At 37.7% G+C, this 18,775-nt stretch overlaps 1 protein-coding gene across 4 annotated transcripts in view; it reads left to right on the top strand.

Annotated features, from left to right (window-relative positions):
- The first annotated feature begins 282 nt into the window (after window positions 1–282).
- Window positions 283–18,775, top strand: part of LOC136858757 (uncharacterized) — a 125,905-nt gene continuing 107,412 nt past the window's right edge. For all 4 annotated transcript variants that reach the window (XM_068225684.1, XM_067138534.2, XM_068225685.1 and 1 more), the window contains exons 1-2: window positions 283–491; window positions 659–710. In XM_068225684.1, the coding sequence (XP_068081785.1) occupies window positions 294–491; window positions 659–710 (250 nt within the window). In that variant the 5' untranslated portion in view covers window positions 283–293. The remainder of the gene's footprint in view (window positions 492–658; window positions 711–18,775) is intronic.

Here is an 18,775-nt window from a genome sequence, read left to right as displayed (position 1 = left end):
CACATACTGTACTCTCAGCAATCTGCTCAGCAAAATGCTATTTATAATAATAATTTTTAGTAGCTAGTGTTAATTTATATTGTGAACTTAAGTCTGGATTGGATTCTTTTAATTAAATTTGTAAGAATATCGGAGTTATTCCTTTTCCTTGTTTCTTTGATAGTGGTTACTATTCTTAAAGAAGCAAATCTGCAATCCACAGCTGGCATTAGGTGGGGACGGAAAATGTGATAATATTAGTCAACACAGCGGGGAGATAACGCTGGATGGCAGCGAGAGGGGGAAATAGCACAATGTCTGCCGGCAGTCGGAGAGAATATTGTGTATTAACGAAAAATACAGTGAAGTTTCCACGTATTGCTTTCGCAGTTAGTCTATATGTTTCTTTACTTCCCCAGTTTTCTGGGCATCTTGTGAACTGCAGCATTTTCAGGATGGTAGATGGCTTGAAATCCCCAGTCCCGGTCAGCAAGGAGAAATGCGTGTTTAAGGTACCGTGATCTACGCAAATGCAATACAGTTACAATGTCGAAAAAGATCGTATGTTTGTGTAAGAGAGAGAGAGAGAGAGAATAAATGTTTATAAATATTAAATGTAGGCCTACATGTTAATGTTTGTTTTAAGATTCCGTGTTTATCGGCTACTTTGTTCCTCTAGGTTTTCAGTCAGAGTATGCAGAGATGCGAAATACTGAAGTATGACTGGGAAGGTATCGTAATATTTTCATTATTTATCTGTATTTTTATGTGTGCCTGTCAGTATAAATAGTGAACGCAGAAAGTACACACTTAATGCTTTATTGCAGGTTAACAATAGACTATATTTCCATGTTATTATTATGATATTTGGAGACATTACTTTTTATTTTATTTTTTTATTTCCATTATTATTATTATTATTATTATAATTATTATTATTATTATTATTATTATTATTATTATTCGATCTTGGCTAGCTGTAGACACATGAAGTAACTTCATGACTTTCTTCCTCTCCTTGCTTTCATGTCTTTTCAGCATTTCTTCATTCTTTCATTATGTTCTTTCTCTCCTTCTATGAACATGACTAAATATAACTTTCGTTAGCCTCCAGACCAAATGGTCATAAAAGATAGTAGTCTTAATCCTCCTTTCTCTAATACTGACTGAAGCCTTTCATTTTTCAAATTAAGTTTTTTATTGTTCGTCTCCCCCCATTAATTTCAATTTTATTTTGACCAAGAATTTTTCTTAGTACCTAATTTATTTTCCTTCTTTTCTAATTCATAAATTTCTTCTTTATTGTTTAAGACCAAACATTCAGCTGCACACAGGCACTCCAGTGTTATGGTGTAGTAATAAAAAAGTATCACTTTTATTTACATTTTGCTGTAAATATCTGTAGTTAATTGATAAGCTAGTTCCATTTTTTGTGATCTTGTTTTGTTTACTACTTTATCAAGACCATTAGGCTAAATTATTTCTCCAGGGTACTTAAATTTGTTTACCTTCTTAATTTTTCCGTATTTCTTGTTAAGATATTTTGGAGCATCTTTACTGTTTGCCATAAATTCCATCTTGTCAAAAGAAATTTGTAGACCTGCTTTATCTGCTGTCTTATTCAAAGGATTGATTTGTTCCATTGCCATACCTCAATCAATCAATCAATCAATCAATCAATCAATCAATCAATCAATCAATCAATCAATCAATCAATCAATCAATCAATCAATCAATCAATCAATCCCATCTGACCTGGATTTAGGGCTGCTGCCTAGGAGAGTGGGTATGTGAGGATCTTCAAAAGAAGTATTCAGTCAGCAGTATGTAAAGATTGTTGGTTACAAGGAAAATGTCCAGATAGAGGAGGTGACTAATGCTAAAGAAGTATTCAAATTTACATAACAATGATATTTACAATAAGATACAAAAGTTGAAAACTAGAAAAGCAGCTGGAGTTGATAAGATTTCTGGGGATATACTAAAGACAATGGGTTGGTATACAGTACCATACCTGAAGTACCTATTTGATTATTATTTGGTTGAAGGAGCTATACCAAATGAATGGAGAGTTGCTATAGTAGCCCCTGTGTATAAAGGAAAGGGTGATAGACATAAAGCCGAAAATTACAGGCCAGTAAGTTTGAGATGCATTGCATGTAAGCTTTCGGAAGGCATTCTTTCTGATTATATTAGACATGTTTGCAAAATTAATAACTGGTTCAAATCAAATCAAAATCTCTTTATTTGCAAATGAGGTGTCTACCTCGGTGGCAAATGGTACACTAAAATACATTATTGTCAAGCACTAAATATTAAATTAACAAGAGAAGACAATTTTTCCTATAATACAATATTATACAATTTACGCTAACAATGTTTTCTATTAAACACACAGCTCATCCTTAATAAATTTATATTGTTTACAAAATTCTAATTATAATATCTCCTGTACTACTTACAAATATAGTCAACTGATATACAGTATGTGGAATTGCTTCAAATGATACTATAAAACTGGTATAACATTAATATTTACATTGCATTTATTTATTTACTATTTTTTTTTTTTTACCCGTTCTGGATCCTAAGTAGCATAACGACCTGCTGCGTCTTAACCAGAGCCCCTTTTGCCACCACTTTTCAGAGTTCCTGAAGGGCCTTCACAGCTACCGTAGCGGTCCCAGGGCCCTCGAAGTCCCCACTGTACTTCACCCCTACAGGCAGTCCCCTACTTTGGCTGTCCAAACTCCTTAGACCAGGGGATGGAATTAATTTATTCACACACATTTTTTTATTTACAATAACCTGCACCGGTCGAATGCCCTCTAACACTTCATTTATTTTCTCTGTTGCTGTTTATTCTCTTCTTGAATATCTGTACAGATTTTGGAAAAGGATCAAACACTACCCCCGGTAAACTGTTAGACTCCTTCACACCCTTCCCAATGAATGAAAATTTACCCCAATCGCTTCTGCTAAAATTCCTTCTAATTTTATATTTGTGGTCAGTCCTGCCGATATAATTATTTTCCAACTGAAGCCTCTCACGGATATCTCCCCATGCTGCTTCTCCTGTATAGGCTCTATATAATCCTGTAAGTCTAGTTTTCTCCCTTCTCTTACTTAAAGTTTCCCACCCAAGTTCCTTTAACATTTCTGATACACTACTCTTTCTCCTGAAATCCCCTGTTACAAATCTTGCTGCTTTCCTCTGCACACTATCTATTTCTTTTATTAGGTATTCTTGGTGAGGATCCCAAACACTGTTTGCATATTCCAATAATGGACGAACCATACTCAAGTAACTTTTTTCTTTTAATTCTTTGTTGCATCCTTTAAGTAGCCTCATTATGACATGTAATGATCTGTATGCTTTCCCAACAATGTCATCAATATGACTCTTCCAGTGCAAATTACTTTCAAATCTCATACCTAAGTATTTGCACTTGCCATCTTTTGGGATAACTACCTCATCCAAAGTATATTCAAATTCAGTTTTAAAGCTCCTGTTTGTAAAAGTTGTAACAGTTGATTTGCCTCCATTAACCTTCATATTATTTTCTTCAACCCATTGTTGGATACTTTCAAGGTCCCTTTGTAATTCTGAACAATCCTCAATGTTGTTTATTTCTCTATAAACAATTATATCATCTGCATACAATCTTATTTTTGATGTTATATTGTACCCTAAATCATTTGCGTATATTAAGAAAAGTAACGGACCGATTATACTACCCTGTGCAATTCCCTTCCAAACTTTCTCTTCCTGCGATACATTATTTCCTACTTTGACTTTCTGAACTCTTGAATTTAGAAATGCTTTTATCCAACGTGTAACCCTTACGTCCAATCCTATTCCCTCCAATTTCTTTAATAATATTCCATGTTCCACTCTATCAAAGGCTTTGGAAAGATCTATGGCTATGCAATCTAACTGACCTCCTGAATCCAACTGATCTAATATGTCCTGTTGAAATCCCACCAGTTGTGCCTCACAAGAAAATTTCTTTCTAAATCCATACTGGCTCCTCATGAACCAATTTTTATCATCACATATCCCTCTGATGTACTTCGATATTAAACTCTCCAGAATTTTACAAACTATACTGGTCAGGCTGATTGGTCTGTAGTTCTCTGGTTTCCTTTTATCACCCATTCCTTTATAAATTGGTATTATTATAGATTCCTTCCATTCCTTTGGTATTACACTATTATTTATGACATAGTCAAAGAGAAATTTTAAATAAGGCACTATGTACCACCCCATTGTCTTTAATACCTCCCCAGTAATTTGATCACTTCCTGCAGCTTTTCCTTGCTGAAGCAGTTGGATTTCTCTGAAAATATCTTCGTTTGTGAATGAGAAGCTTCTTGTTTCCCTCTGTCTCTCTCCCTCTCTATCTTCTGTTTCGGTTTCCAACTCTTGACAATCATCGACTGAATCTCTAAATTCCCTACTAAATAGGTTTGCTTTCTCAGTATCTGTTAAATAGTGTTCACCCCCTTCTCCCACCATTGTAGGAATTTGGACTCCTTTTCCTTTTTGATTCCTGATATATGAATACAGCTTTTTCCATTTCCCTTTGTGGTCATTACCCTCTTAAAGTATGCCATTCATATAATTCTCTTTTGCTTCCTTTTTCACTCTATTCAGTTCCCTCATTAGCTGTTTTCTAGTTTCTCTACTCTCCCTACCCTCTTTGATTTTCCTGTTTACTATTCTACATTTTCTTTTTAATTTTCTTATTTCCCTTGTATAATAAACAGGGTCTGAGGTCATTTTACCCTTCTTAACAGGTACAAATCTTTTCTCTCCTTCCCAAATAATTCCTTTAAATTTAGCCCAAAGTGTATCCACGTTACTCCCTTCACTTATCCAACAACTGAATTGTGATTTAAGGTAAGTCCCAAATTCATCAACTTTAGTTTTTCTGTACAATTTCTTGTCTTGTGTAACCCTCTTATTAAGCCTTTTTGGTACGAGTCCTACATCCATTATTACAGCCTTATGGTCTCCTATTCCTTCAATTACCTCAGTTTTATCAACAATTTCCCATGGTTTAACCAAGAATACATCTAGTAAGTTATTGAGACGAGTCGGTTCTTGTACTACTTGTGTAAATCCTCCCTCCCAAATTAACTTATTTGCCAGTTTCTGTTCATGGGCTTCACTTGCAGCTCCTTTCCATTCAACTTCAGGCAAATTTAGATATCCCCCAATTATTACCATATCATTATTATTGTTTTTATGAGTATAATCTATTATTTTTTCAAAGATTTCCATGTCTCTTTCCTCTCTTCCAGGCCTGTATGTTCCTATAATTCCCACCTCCTTCTTATTATCACAAACTAATTTTATCCCTAATATTTCATCCCTTTCATCGGTAAACCATTCATGTGAACAGTAAGTTTCCTTCACCAGAATAAACACACCCCCTCCCTTTTTATCTCCTCGGTCTCTACGATAGACTGTGTACCCTTCTGGAAATACTTCTCTATTACCCACCCCTTCTTTCAACCACGATTCCACTCCTATCACCACATCAGTCTCATAAGATTCCATCAATGTACCGAATTTTAATTGTTTATTTACTACACTTTGACAGTTTACCAAGAGCAATCTCAGACCCCCTTCCTCCCTAAAACTTGACTGTTGCAATTGGGTAACTTGAAATTCCTTACTATCCTGAGTTTCTTTTTCTAGTTGACTGAGCCAGCTTGAAGTACAGCTGGCTCTTTCTACTAGTTTTCCTGGTCAGTATTATAACTCAAGGTTCGATAGAAGACAGTTCGGATTTAGGAAAGGTTATTCCACTGAAACTCAGCTTGTAGGATTCCAGAAAGATATAGCAGATATCTTGGATTCTACGGTCAAATGGACTGTATTGCAATTGACGGGTGGATCATGGGAGACTACTGGCAAAAATGAGTGCAATTGGACTAGACAAAGGAGTGACTGAATGTTTTGCTATATTTCTAGAAAATAGATCTCAGATAATTAGAGTAGGTGAAGCTTTATCTGACCCTGCAATAATTAAGAGGGGAATTCCTCAAGGCAGTATTATTGGACCTTTATGTTTTCTTATATATATAAATTATATGAGTAAAGGAGCAGATGATGTTATTCTCTATAGAGTAATAAATAAGTTACAAGATTGTGAGCAACTGCAACGTGACCTCGATAATGTGAGATGGACAGCAAACAATGGTATGTTGATGAGTGGGGTTAAAAGTCAGGTTGTGAGTTTCACAAATAGGAAAAGTCCTCTCAGTTTTAATTACTGCATTGATGGGGGTGAAAGTTCCTTTTGGGGATCATTGTAAGTATCTAGGTGTTAATATAAGGAAAGATCTTCATTGGGGTAATCACATAAATGGGATTGTAAATAAAGGGTACAGACCTCTGCACATGGTTAAGAGGGTGTTTAGGGGTTGTAGTAAGGATGTAAAGGAGAGGGCATATAAGTCCCTGGTAAGACCCCAACTAGAGTATGGTTCCAGTGTATGGGACCCTCACCAGGATTACTTGATTCAAGAACTGGAAAAAATCCAAAGAAAAGCAGCTCGATTTGTTCTGGGTGATTTCCGACAAAAGAGTAGCGTTACAAAAATGTTGCAAAGTTTGGGCCGGGAAGAACTGGGAGAAAGGAGATGAACTGCTTGACTGAGTGGAATGTAATATGCTTACAACATTGTGATTTTTAATTTCCCACCTTTTCAGTACAATTGGTTTTATGTTGTTAGATCATAATGCTACAACACTGCTACAGTATAGTAAATTCAATACGGGTCTATTCATGAGATTGGTTACATGTAATGTGTGGAATGTTCCAAGCTGTCAGCGGAGAAATGGCATGGAATGACATTAGTAGACGAATAAGATTGAGTGGCATCTTTAAAATTAGGAAAGATCACAATATGAAGATAAAGTTGGAATTCAAGAGGGCAAATTTGGGCAAATATTCATTTATAGAAGGGGAGTTGGGGATTGGAATAACTTACCAAGGGAGATGTTCAATAAATTTCCAATGTCATTGAAATCATTTAAGAAAAGGCTAGGAAAACAACAGATAGGGAATCTGCTACCTGGGCGACTGCACTAAATGCAGGTCAGTATTGATTGATTGATTGATTGATTGATTGATTGATTGATTGATTGATCAATTGATTGATTGTTAGGTGGCAGATTTCCTATTAGTTGTTTACCTAGACTTTTCTTTCTTTTCTTCTTTTTACGTCGCACCGACACAGATAGGTCTTATGGCGATGATGGGATAGGAAAGGGCTAGGCGTGGAAAGGAAGCAATCATGGCCTTGATTAAAGTGTCTGATGTGAAAATGGGAAACAATGGAAAACCATCTTCAGAGCTGTGGACAGTGGGGTTTGAACCAGCTGTCTCCTGAATGCAAGCTCACAGCTACACGATCCAAACTGCGCAGCCACTCAGTATTCTTTTCTTAAATTATTTCTAAGAAGTTGGAATATTTTTGTAAATATCCCTTGGTAAAGTATTCCAATCCCTAATTAATCCTCTTCCTCTAAACAAATATTTGCCCCAGTTTGTCTTTCTGAATTCTAACTTCTTCTTATATCTTGGCATACAAGGAAAAGCCACTAAGTCCAAAAATGGCCAAAATGAGTTTTTAGTGATACTATGTATAACAATGTGTGCTCTATCCACTGCAAAAAATCACTAAATCCTAGGTCTTCCCATTTTCAACATAATAACATGTAAGAAAGCAGTAAGTCCATTTTCAAACAAATATTAGCAGAGAAAAGGCATTAAGTGCACAATGCCCTTTGCCTGTTCATTGAATGTGCATTCTTCAAACTATAATGTGCAAGCATAATGCTTTAAGTCCATTACTTTTTTTTTTGTTGTTGTTTGCTTTACGTCGCACCAACACAGATAGGTCTTATGGCGATGATGGGACAGGAACGGCCTAGGAATAGGAAGGAAGCGTCCATGGCCTTCATTAGGGTACAGCCCCAGCATTTGCATGGTGTGAAAATGGGGAACCACGGAAAACCAACTTCAGGGCTGCCGACAATGTGATTCAAGCCCACTATCTCCCGGATGAAGTCCATTACTGATCATGCATCTCACATGTTGCATGATCCATGTGGCAGTGGCCTATAGTATTTAGTGCAATTTAGTGACCGATTAATGTGTTCAATGTACAGTTAAAATAATATGAGTTTGAGTAGAGTAAGGAAATTGGTGCAGCTAGCATTGCAAAATGATGCTGAAGTAGTTGCTGGTAAGTAAATACTTTGATTCAGTCGTGTGTCATAATGAAATGGAGGAATAGACTACTATAATACAGTTTGGGGTTGTGTTACTTAACTTTTAGGTTGTAGTAAACAGTATGCGCCATCTACGTCAGATGATTCACCAGTCACAAGTTTGCAAGAATTATATGATGCTTTTGATATTATGGATTTGGATTCCGATTACAAACCCAAATCCGAGTTCTGCGAAGGTACGTTCTGTAATTTCAGTACTTGACATCCTTTAAAGGTAATTCAATGTTGTACACCTATTAAATCACAGTGACTGTATTGTGTGTCAGATGACTCTATTACCTTAGCACCAAAGGAAGCAAAACTGTCCAAGTGTTCGATTTCAAACATTAATGAAGATTCTGCAACTCCTGTCGAGCCTATAACGGAAAAGAGAAGCAGATGGAAGAAAAGTAATCCTAGCAAATGGAAACGCAACATAGAAAGGAATAAACGTTGGGAGGGATTGCCATATAAAATAAAACACTTGCAACGGTACGCCGAAATTCCAAGACCTGTGAACTGTAAGTGCAGATTTAAGTGTACCGAACGTTTCTCTGAGAAACACCAAAAGAAAATCTGTTCCATCTTCTGGAAGTTGGACAATTATATACAACAGAAATAATTTATTCTCCGAAATGTTGTCAGCAGTACACCAAAAAGGAGGAGAGTTTGTCTGAACAATGGTAAACATTGTCAAGATTCCAAACAGTACTTCCTTGAACAAGAAGGAGAACAGTTAAGGGTTTGTCAGGATTTTTTTCCAAAAACACTTCACATTAGCAACAAAGTAATTTTTACAGCTTTCAAGAATAGGAATTCTTGTAGTAGTTTCGATGGTGAGAATCAGAGAAGAAAACATACACCAGCCAACAAAAAAAAAAAAAAAACGGAAGTTATCGAAGACGTTAAACGTCACATTGAAAGTTTCCCGGTGGTAGAATCACGTTATTCAAAGAAAACAACAAAACTTTTGTACTTGAATAGTGGACTGAGCATTGCAAAGATGTATAACTTGTACGAAGACATGTGTGAGAATGAAGGAAAACAGCCTGCTTCAGAAATAGCATACAGGCAAATTTTTGGTAAAGAGTACAACATATCATTTTATAAACCTAAAAAAGATCAGTGTAGTTTGTGTGCAAAATACAGAAATGCGCCCCGTGATGTGAAATCATTACTTCAGAATGTGTATGATGAACATCAACAAAGAAAAGAACATTGTAATACAGCAAAATCTGCTGACAAAGAAAGAGCTATTTCAGGCCCAAATTTTGTGACAGCGACATTTGATTTGCAGTCGGTACTGCAAATACCATCCTCAGATGTGAATCAACTGTACTACAGCAGAAAGATATGCGTCTACAACTTCACGGTTTACGAATACAGCTCAGTACAGAATTCCGCTTGGACTAAGTTAAATGGCGGGAGGGGTAGTACAGAAATTGGTACCTGTTTGTCTCAATATCTCCATTCCCTTCCTGAACATCTTACTGAGGTGTCCCTGTTTTCTGAGACATATGGAGGTCAGAACAGGAACCAGCATGTTGCAGCTATGATACTCTGGATTGTGCAAAACTACGCATCTTCAGGTAATAGAACACATGTTCTTGGAAAGTAGCCACACTGACATGGAGGTCGATTCTCTGCACAGTGCCATAGAAAACACCAAAAAGTTTGTCCCTGTGTTCAGCATGCAGGACTGACTTGCAATATTTTGAATTGCTCAATCGTAAAGGCTTTGGAATAAGAAGAACAATCCTTACATTGTGAAAGAATTGAAATATTCTGACTTTATCTGTCTTCAGAAATTAATGAAATGGATAGTCCAACACAAATCAAAAGATGTTCATGGCGACATAGTGAAATGGCTCAAAGTTAAGTGTTTCAAGTACACGAAAGAAATTCCATGGGTACTACAATATAAGTACGACCATTCTGAAGAATACAGAGCAACTAACATTCTTGGAAAGGGATGACCACCTGCTTGCTTAAAGCAGCTGCCGAAAGCCTACACACACCAATTTCCAATAAGCTGCGCAAAGAAAAATGATCTCCTTAAGTTATGTCGACGTCGATACATCCCTGAGGAGCTTCATGGTTGGTACAACTCTCTACCAACATCTGACACATCAACTGATAGAATTCCAGAACCTGCAGTAGAATATAGCGCAAGTGATGACTCTGAGGATGACTGTTAAAATCCTACAGATGTGCATGTAGCTTCCTGAGAACTAAACATGATGTAATGCGCTATCAATTATTGTGTTTATAACATTGGGTTCAAATTTACTCCACAGGGTAAATAAATGATGAAGATACAGCCAAATATATGTATAACTAGATAAAGACAAGAAAACCCGGTTTAAAATAAAAACAGATTTTTCAGAACTCATCGAACTTTAAAATGTGTTTATCTCAAAACTATCATTTTGGACTTAGTGCCTTTTCCTTGTATGCCCACGATATGATCTTTCCTGCTTTTTTAAAAGCTCTATTCCTCTACTAATATCATCCCACACCATCTCTCTGCTGGCAGGTCAGAACATACTGCTTAGTCAAGCTGTCCATCTCCTTACTCCAAACTCTTTCCAGTCCAAAGTTCGCAACATTTTCGTAACACTGCTCTTTTGTCAGAAATCACCCATGCCAAATTGGACAGCTTTTCTTTGGATCTTTTGCTGTTATTGCATAAAATAAATTTCATTGCAAAGCCTGTATTGTCGTTAGTGTACTTTTCAAAAGGTACAGTCAAAAAGGTTCCACCTTTACCTTCAGTCAGCCGTCAATAGTAACACACGTATCCAGCATAACCACTCTTGGGCAGACAAGGACGAATTCTGAACCACAGTTTTTTTCCATGTATGTGCTTACAGTCAAATATTCTGCCTGCCTCATAACCTAACAAAGAATTATCAAGAAGATCATCATGCCAACAGGAAGAGCTCGATCATCATATTCTATTGGAACTATCACGTGTGTTTAACATCTTTATCTTCATTTTAACAGAACCAAACATTTGTGCTCCAGCATTTTAAGAACATTCTCCAAATTTTTTAATACATTTTAACTGACATATTCGGTAACCCGAATTGTATTTTAACACGTTGGGTGCCACGTGCCGCCATATGGCGTCACGGTGGTCTTCAAATTTGAGATGGCGTGACGCCATATGGCGGCACACCGTTCTTGAAATCAGAGTTGGCGTGACGCCATATGGTGGCACAGTTGAGTTTTAGGCGATGCACCATAGATAATCAGCTGTGACATCTATGCGCGTAAAATTGGTACTAAGTGAAGGGCGAACTTCAGGGTCTATTCCAGCTATGTATTTTTACTCTATGCCATTATGTGGCGCCACAGTATTCTTCCGAAGTCACTGATTGGCCAGTGATCATTGTCACAGGTGAAAGTGCGCCAGGCATTGTTTATTCCTCGTTTACGTACGTATTAACACTCAGTTTACATAGTTGTGCAAAAATATAAAAAATGGAAGATATTGGTAATAATCTTACGAGGGAACACATACATGTGTTACACTTGGATTCGGCTGAAATTTGGTAGGAATATTCGTGGGAGGCAGTAGAATGCTAAGGTGAAAACTGCATGTACAACGCAAGTTTAAACGCCAAAATTGAACAAATAAATAGTCAAAATTAGAAGTGCCGTGGGAGTATCGGGGTGTGGCGGAGAGGTAGGGAGGAGCGAAGCAGCGGACGTGAACCAACCGGGCTACGTCGAGCTGCGCCAGCAGCCAGGTAGCGTATAGTAGGCGCGTTCCCCTTAACTTCCTGATCAGATGTGCAAAATGTAAATATGAAAATAGCACATGAAACAAGTGTACAAAGGACGATGTTTGAACAACGATGCCAATAAGGTTTGAAAAATTACAACGAGTAACAAGAACTCGGGCATGCCGAGACGCATATTTTCATTGTTTAGAGTTATCAGAAAACTGTTCACAACAATATGTAATGTAATATAAGTACTTGTTTTGCATTTTACTAGGTTTTCATAAATATTGCGTTAATTTGAATTAGCAAATAAATATCCCGTATTTGAAATTCGTATTGCACATTCCATGACAAAAAATTCTGTGACACCATATGGCGTCACGCTATATTTTATCTTTCCTAAAAATTGATGTGACACCATATGGCGTCACACATGACCATGGTATGGTGAGATAAAATTTACTTAGTACATCATATAAATACATCCCAAGATTATATAAACAGACTACAATGCGTACAATTGCTTTGGCACCAGCGGAATGCAATTCAAAAGCATGCCTGGCACCAGTGGAATAGTGTGCTACAATCGGCTCGGCACTCAACGTGTTAATGTGTATTTATTTGTCTTTGTCTATTTTACAGAATTATTTTGGCTGATGATGTCCACCAAGGAGGACAAAACATGTCCCGAAAGTTATTAATTGCTAATGAAACAACCAAACAAAAAATAGTAGTGTAAAGGTGGAACCTTTGACTGTAACTTTTGAGAAATTCTTTTGCTGTTCTTGAATCAAGTAATCCTGGTGAGGGTCCTATACACTGGAACCATACTTTAATTGGGGTCTTACCAGAGACTTACATGCCCTCTCCTTTACATCCTCACTACAACCCCTAAACCACATCCTAACCATATGAAGAGATCTGTACATTTTTTTTTTTACAGTCTTGTTTATGTGATTATCTCAATTAAGATCTTTCCTTATATCAACACCTAGATACTTACAGTGATCCCTATAAGGAACTTTTACGCCATCAACGCAGTTATTAAAACTGAGAGGACTTTTCCCCTTGGTGAAACGCACAACCTGACTTTTCATCCCGTTTATCATCATACTATTGTCTGCTGTTCATCTCACAGCATTGTAGAGTCTTTTTGCAGTCGCTCAGAATTCTCTATTTTATTTTCAAAATCTTCCTCCACTTGGAGGCTGCCTAAGACAAAGAATACATAAAACAATTTAATTAAAAAATCAAAAGTAAATTATAAGTCTCAGTCTGGCGAATACAAGTGGTGTCTGAGTATCAAAAGTGAACCCCCGAGCGCTTTCATCCACCAGTTGATGAACTCCTTGGAACTGACGGTGAAGCTCTTCATCAGCTTTATTGTCTTCTTAGGGACTGTCCCTCTTGCACCCCTCACTTCTACATCATCTAAGTCATCCAGCTCGTATTTTTTTAATATTTGTCTGGTTGGTCGCAGGGCATTTCAAATCTTACTCTTTAATGGGGATCATGTCTGTTCTTCTCATGCTGCCATTTACTCCAATGCCCATGCACTTGAAATCCTTCCTCTGCTACGAACAACCTGATGTTATGATGCCTGGTGTTTTGAAGAGCTTCAGCGAAGGCACAGGAACCCAAGACGCGAGGTAATGTTTCAGTCTCACTGCATCTTCTGCATCAGTTACCATCATGGGACCTTCCCAGTACATCTCTTACAGGTGCAACGCTACATGTCACTCTGTGCTAGAATGGCCATTGTGATTTCTAATCCAGCAGGTTGCAGGAGAGAACTCCGTGTACAGACACATTCCCTGACCTTTGCTTCTTAGCTGGCACCATTTCTCACATTCAGATTCTTGTAATTTATTTCTGAGTTTCTTGGTGTCATATACTAACATCATGTACAAAAAGCCTTATCGGTGTTCTTTCCAGTTTTTTACTCATTAATTCATATAAGAAAACCTATAGGTCCAATAATACTGCTTTGCAGAACCCCCTTCTTAATCATTACAGGATCAGGTATTGCTTCACCTATTGTAATACTCTGAGATCTGTTTTCTAGAAATCTAACCACCCTACCAATCACTCTTTTGTCTAATCCAATAGCTTCATTTCAGTCAGTAGTCTTCTCTGATCTACCCTATCCTTGGTTACATCAATAGTGATAGAGTCCATTTGACCTCCTGAATCTAAAATATCTACTGTATCTTGCTGGAATCCTACAAGTTGAGCTTCATTGTAATAATCTTTAGGATAATGAAACTCAAAGATAGTTAGATGCAATATGGTACCATATTAATTTGTTTACACTAGTTATAAATAAAGTAGGGAAAAGGTGATAAAATAAAAGAAGTGTCATGAATTGTATGGGTAATGAGGAAAAAGAATACCATACTAAGATAATCCAGTTTTCCAAAATTATTATTTAGCGTATGACATAAAATATACATATATACAATTAAATATGGCACAATATCAAGAAAGCATAATCATGTCAAAATGTCCAGTCCTTCTATCCACACTAATACTCCCTTTGATAGGATGAAGAAACCAGCCCAGCTACCCAAGTAGGCTCGTAGTTTGCAGCTGTTGACGATGTGAGGAATGGTTTGCCGTGGAGCACCACAGTCGCATTCTGGTGACGTTAAACAGTTCCACTTGTAGAGTGAGTCCCTGCATCTTTCATGGCCTGTCCAAATTCTGTTAAGAGTGGCCCACTGTCTGCATGGTAGATGGGATCAACTAGCAATTTTCGCACCAGAAAAGAGGTTGTGCAGAGACAAGTCTGTTGAAGTTTCCCAATGATCTTTCCAAACTTTCACAGTGTTGAAGTTGTTGTGAGCCATATTAGCAGCATCTTGCAAAGGTGGATCACGAGACTTCAATCTTTGAAGATTAAGTACGGGGATGTCTTCTTGTACGGGTAGTTGGGGGTTTCTACAGATTTTATAGTACTCTCTTAAGAGGGTATTCGATCTGCGCAGATCAGGTGGCATTATTCCCGTGAGCAGCGGGAGCCAATGGGTTGGCGAGGACCTAATTGTGCCTGAAATAAGGCACATGCTGTTGTTCAGTTATGTGTCAATATATCAGGTATAAGGGCTATTAAGCCATACAGGAGAGCAATACCCACCACATCTTGACCTGATGAAGTTCTACCAACTGCTGAACATCCTGCAGTCTATGTGGATGATTTTAACAGCCATCATGAGTCATGGAAGTACTCAAAATACAATGAATGCGGGGTTAAACTCTCAGAATGGGCTGAAGTCAATAACCTTCATCTAGTTTTTGATGCCAAAGATCAGCTGTATGGAGTAGAGATACTAATCCTGATTTGTGTTTTGCCAGCTGCAGTAAAAATGGACATCCTCTGCATATCACACATAAAAGTGATTGCGAACTTTCCTCACAGTCAGCATCGACCAGTAATACTAGAAATTGGCATCTCAATCTCAATCCCAATTGTAAAATCGACACCACATGCCCGGTGAAATTTTCGAAAAGCTAATTGGAATACCTTCTCTGCTGAGCTGGATAAGTCTGTTCGCTGGATCCAACCGAAGCACCAAAACTACAAATGTTTTCTAGGTGCAGTAATGTCAGCAGCCAACAAAAGCATGCCAAGAAGGTATAGGAAAGAATACAACCCTGGTTGGAGTGTAGGGAGCGAGGCACTTTACAGTGTCTTCCAACAAAGTGGAGACTTACATGTTGCTGATGAACTCCTGACAAGTTTGGATGCTAACCGAAGGAACAGATAGGTGGAAACTGTAGGAAATATGGATTTCACTCACTCCGGTGGAAAGACATAGAGCCTCCTTAGGAAACTTGGAGAAAGTGCACCAGTTGTTAAAAACCAGCCTACGGTGACACCTAATCAAATAGGATCTCACATTGTTGCAACATCTCGAGTTCCAGCAGATAAGCAACATACCGGGTACATCAGACGGCAGCCTTGAGCTCTGAAATTAACAATACCTCGCACATCAGACTACTCTCGAGCCTTCACATCTGATGAAATAGATGCCTCACTCAAAGATCTGAAGTCCGGTAAAGCTCCTGGTTTCGACGGAGTTCACCCAGAATTCCTCTTACACATGGGTAAGAATGCCAAGAGATGGTTGGCAGAGTTCTTTACGGACATTTTAAGCACTGGAGAAATCTCACCAGAATTCAAGAAGGTGAAGATAATATCTATTCTGAAACCTGGAAAACTCGCCAATAGACCTGAAACTTATAGACCAATAGCTCTTCTTAGCTGCTGCTTCAAACTGTTTGATAGGCTTATTTTTAACAGAATTAACTCCACAATCTTGGCACACATTCCTGCAGATCAGGCAGGTTTTAGACCAAGTTGCAGATGTTGCAATCAAGTACTCTCGCTCACATCATATATTGAGGCAGAATTCCAAATGAAGCTTAAAACATCTGCTGCAGTTGTCGACCTCACTGCTGCCTTTGATACTGTCTGGAGAGACGGCATGATCTACAAGCTCCTCAAAGTCATACCCTGCAGAAGCATCGTTCAGGTTGTCAACAACATGCTAAGTGACAGGAGCTCAGACAACAGTAAGAGCACAGAGAGAAGACTCAAGAATGGCTTACCTCAAGGATCAGTTTTGTCCCCTCTGCTGTTCAATCTATACATCTCTGATTTTCCTGAGACAAATTGCAGGAAATTCTGTTTTTCTGATGATCTTGCAGTAGTCGCACAACATCAAGATCTCAAGAAAGCAGAAGAAATCCTTACAAGGGACCTGTCCACTCTAGAGGTCTATTTCAAGAAATGGAGACTCAGTTCTAGCACAAGTAAAACAGAAGTATCATGCTTCCACTTAAATAACTGACTGGCTAACACAAAACTGAACATAAGCTTCTGTAACCGAGTTCTTCGTCATAACAGGTTCCCCAAATATTTGGGTTTAACCTTAGATCGCACTCTATCATTCAAGCAACTTCCAGTGTATGGGACCCTTACCAGGATTACTTGATTCAGGAACTGGAAAAAATCTAAAGAAAAGCAGCTCGATTTGTTCTGGGCGATTTCCGACAAAAGAGTAGTGTTACAAAAATGTTGCAAAGTTTAGGCTGGGAAGACTTGGGAGAAAGGAGACGAGCTGCTCGACTAAGTGGTATGTGATTGGAATAATAACAGTAAGTTATTTATTAAATAGACCACCTAATCAATACAAAGTCGTCTTGGATGATTTACATAGATTTGTTAACTAATAGTGGTACATGTTTCGCTTGTATGAAGGCATCATCAGCCATTGTCTTAACCTTAGATTGAAAATAAGCGTCTTATTAACATGTAATAATGAAATGAATTTTAAAAATCTTGAAGAGATTTGAAGTAAAATAACATTAAAAATAACAATGATGGTTTAAAAATATACAATGTGATGAGTTACAATGGTGGAAGTATTAATAAAATTAACATTAGGAGGCTGCTATAATAAGTACAATGGATAAAACAACAGACTGTTATACAACAAGTAGTAAGATTGCTATGAAAATAAAGTTGAATGTCTGGCGGTTACAATTAGACGATGGCGAAAAATCGTATATATTCAAAATAAAGAAGAGAGAATAAAAGTCGAAGGTTAGTCGAGAGATCCGAAGTTAATCATAATCTTGAAGATAAAAGACGAAAGTCAGAGGCATATGGTGAAGTTATAGAACACATTGAGGATATGAAGTTGTAGAATAGAAGTTGAAGAACAGTTTTAAATTGGATCTCTACGGACCATCTCAAATTTGAAGCAATGCTCAAATGTTACAAAAATGTGAGTTTGTTGATATTCTAGTTGAAAAGGCGTATAATAGTGGAATCTGTAGAAGGAAACAAGAAACGTAGAGTTAATTGTGTGAAAAGACGTTTTAAAAGTATTGAAGTAGAATCGTGTACACTTACCATTTGACGATGACGAAGATAACTTGTAATGTTATGAGTTAGAAGTATTTGCAACAGTAGACTTCTTACAACGTGTGTTATAGCTGAAGGTTTGTGTTGGAGGGGGATCTGTTTGCGGTGACATAACTATTGGCTTGTTTGTAGTACTTGGAGGGGGGCTGCTATTAGTGGGAGGGAAGGAGGAGAGTGTATTACTGCGCGTGTTGTATCGGTGTAAGGCCATTGGAGGGAGCGATGTTACAGTGGGTGTGGCTATGGGTTTATTGGTTGCATTTGAATTAGAGGTACTAGCGGTGAGGGGAAGGGAGGGGAGTGTATTAGCTGTAGAGGAGGTGGGAACGCTAATTGATGTGAGGTTGAAGGTTTTTAAGAATATGTTGGTGAGGGGAGTTGATTCTCATAATAATAAGAATCTGTTCATAAAAGAGGCTTTTTTTATCAATAGTGTCATTTAGGTTCTTATCTTTATTAAAATGCTGGTCGAGGAAAATGAATAAATTTTCATATTCTGTCATAAGTTTACTTTTATTGACTCTTTTGAGGATATGGAGGTCTTGTTCTATTGTGGTGAATTTATGCCCTGTGTCCCTCATGTGGTTGGGCATTGTGGAGAATTTATTGTGTCTTTGAGCATTGTAATGCTCGGCGTATCTGGTGGAGAAGCTGCGGCCAGTTTGGCCAACATAAGAAAAATTTGAAAAGTTTGACATGCATTGTATGTAAGCTTTGGGAAGGCATTCTTTCTGATTATATTAGACATGTTTGTGAAATTAATAACAGGTTCGATAAAAGGCAATTCGGTTTTAGGAAAGGTTATTCCACTGAAGCTCAACTTGTAGGATTTCAGCCAGATAT

Source organism: Anabrus simplex, chromosome 1 (genome assembly GCF_040414725.1).
Source record: "Anabrus simplex isolate iqAnaSimp1 chromosome 1, ASM4041472v1, whole genome shotgun sequence".
Taxonomy (NCBI): Eukaryota; Metazoa; Arthropoda; class Insecta; order Orthoptera; family Tettigoniidae; genus Anabrus; species Anabrus simplex.
The sequence above is the reverse complement of the archived record's forward strand: the minus strand, read 5'-3'. Positions and strand labels throughout refer to the sequence as shown.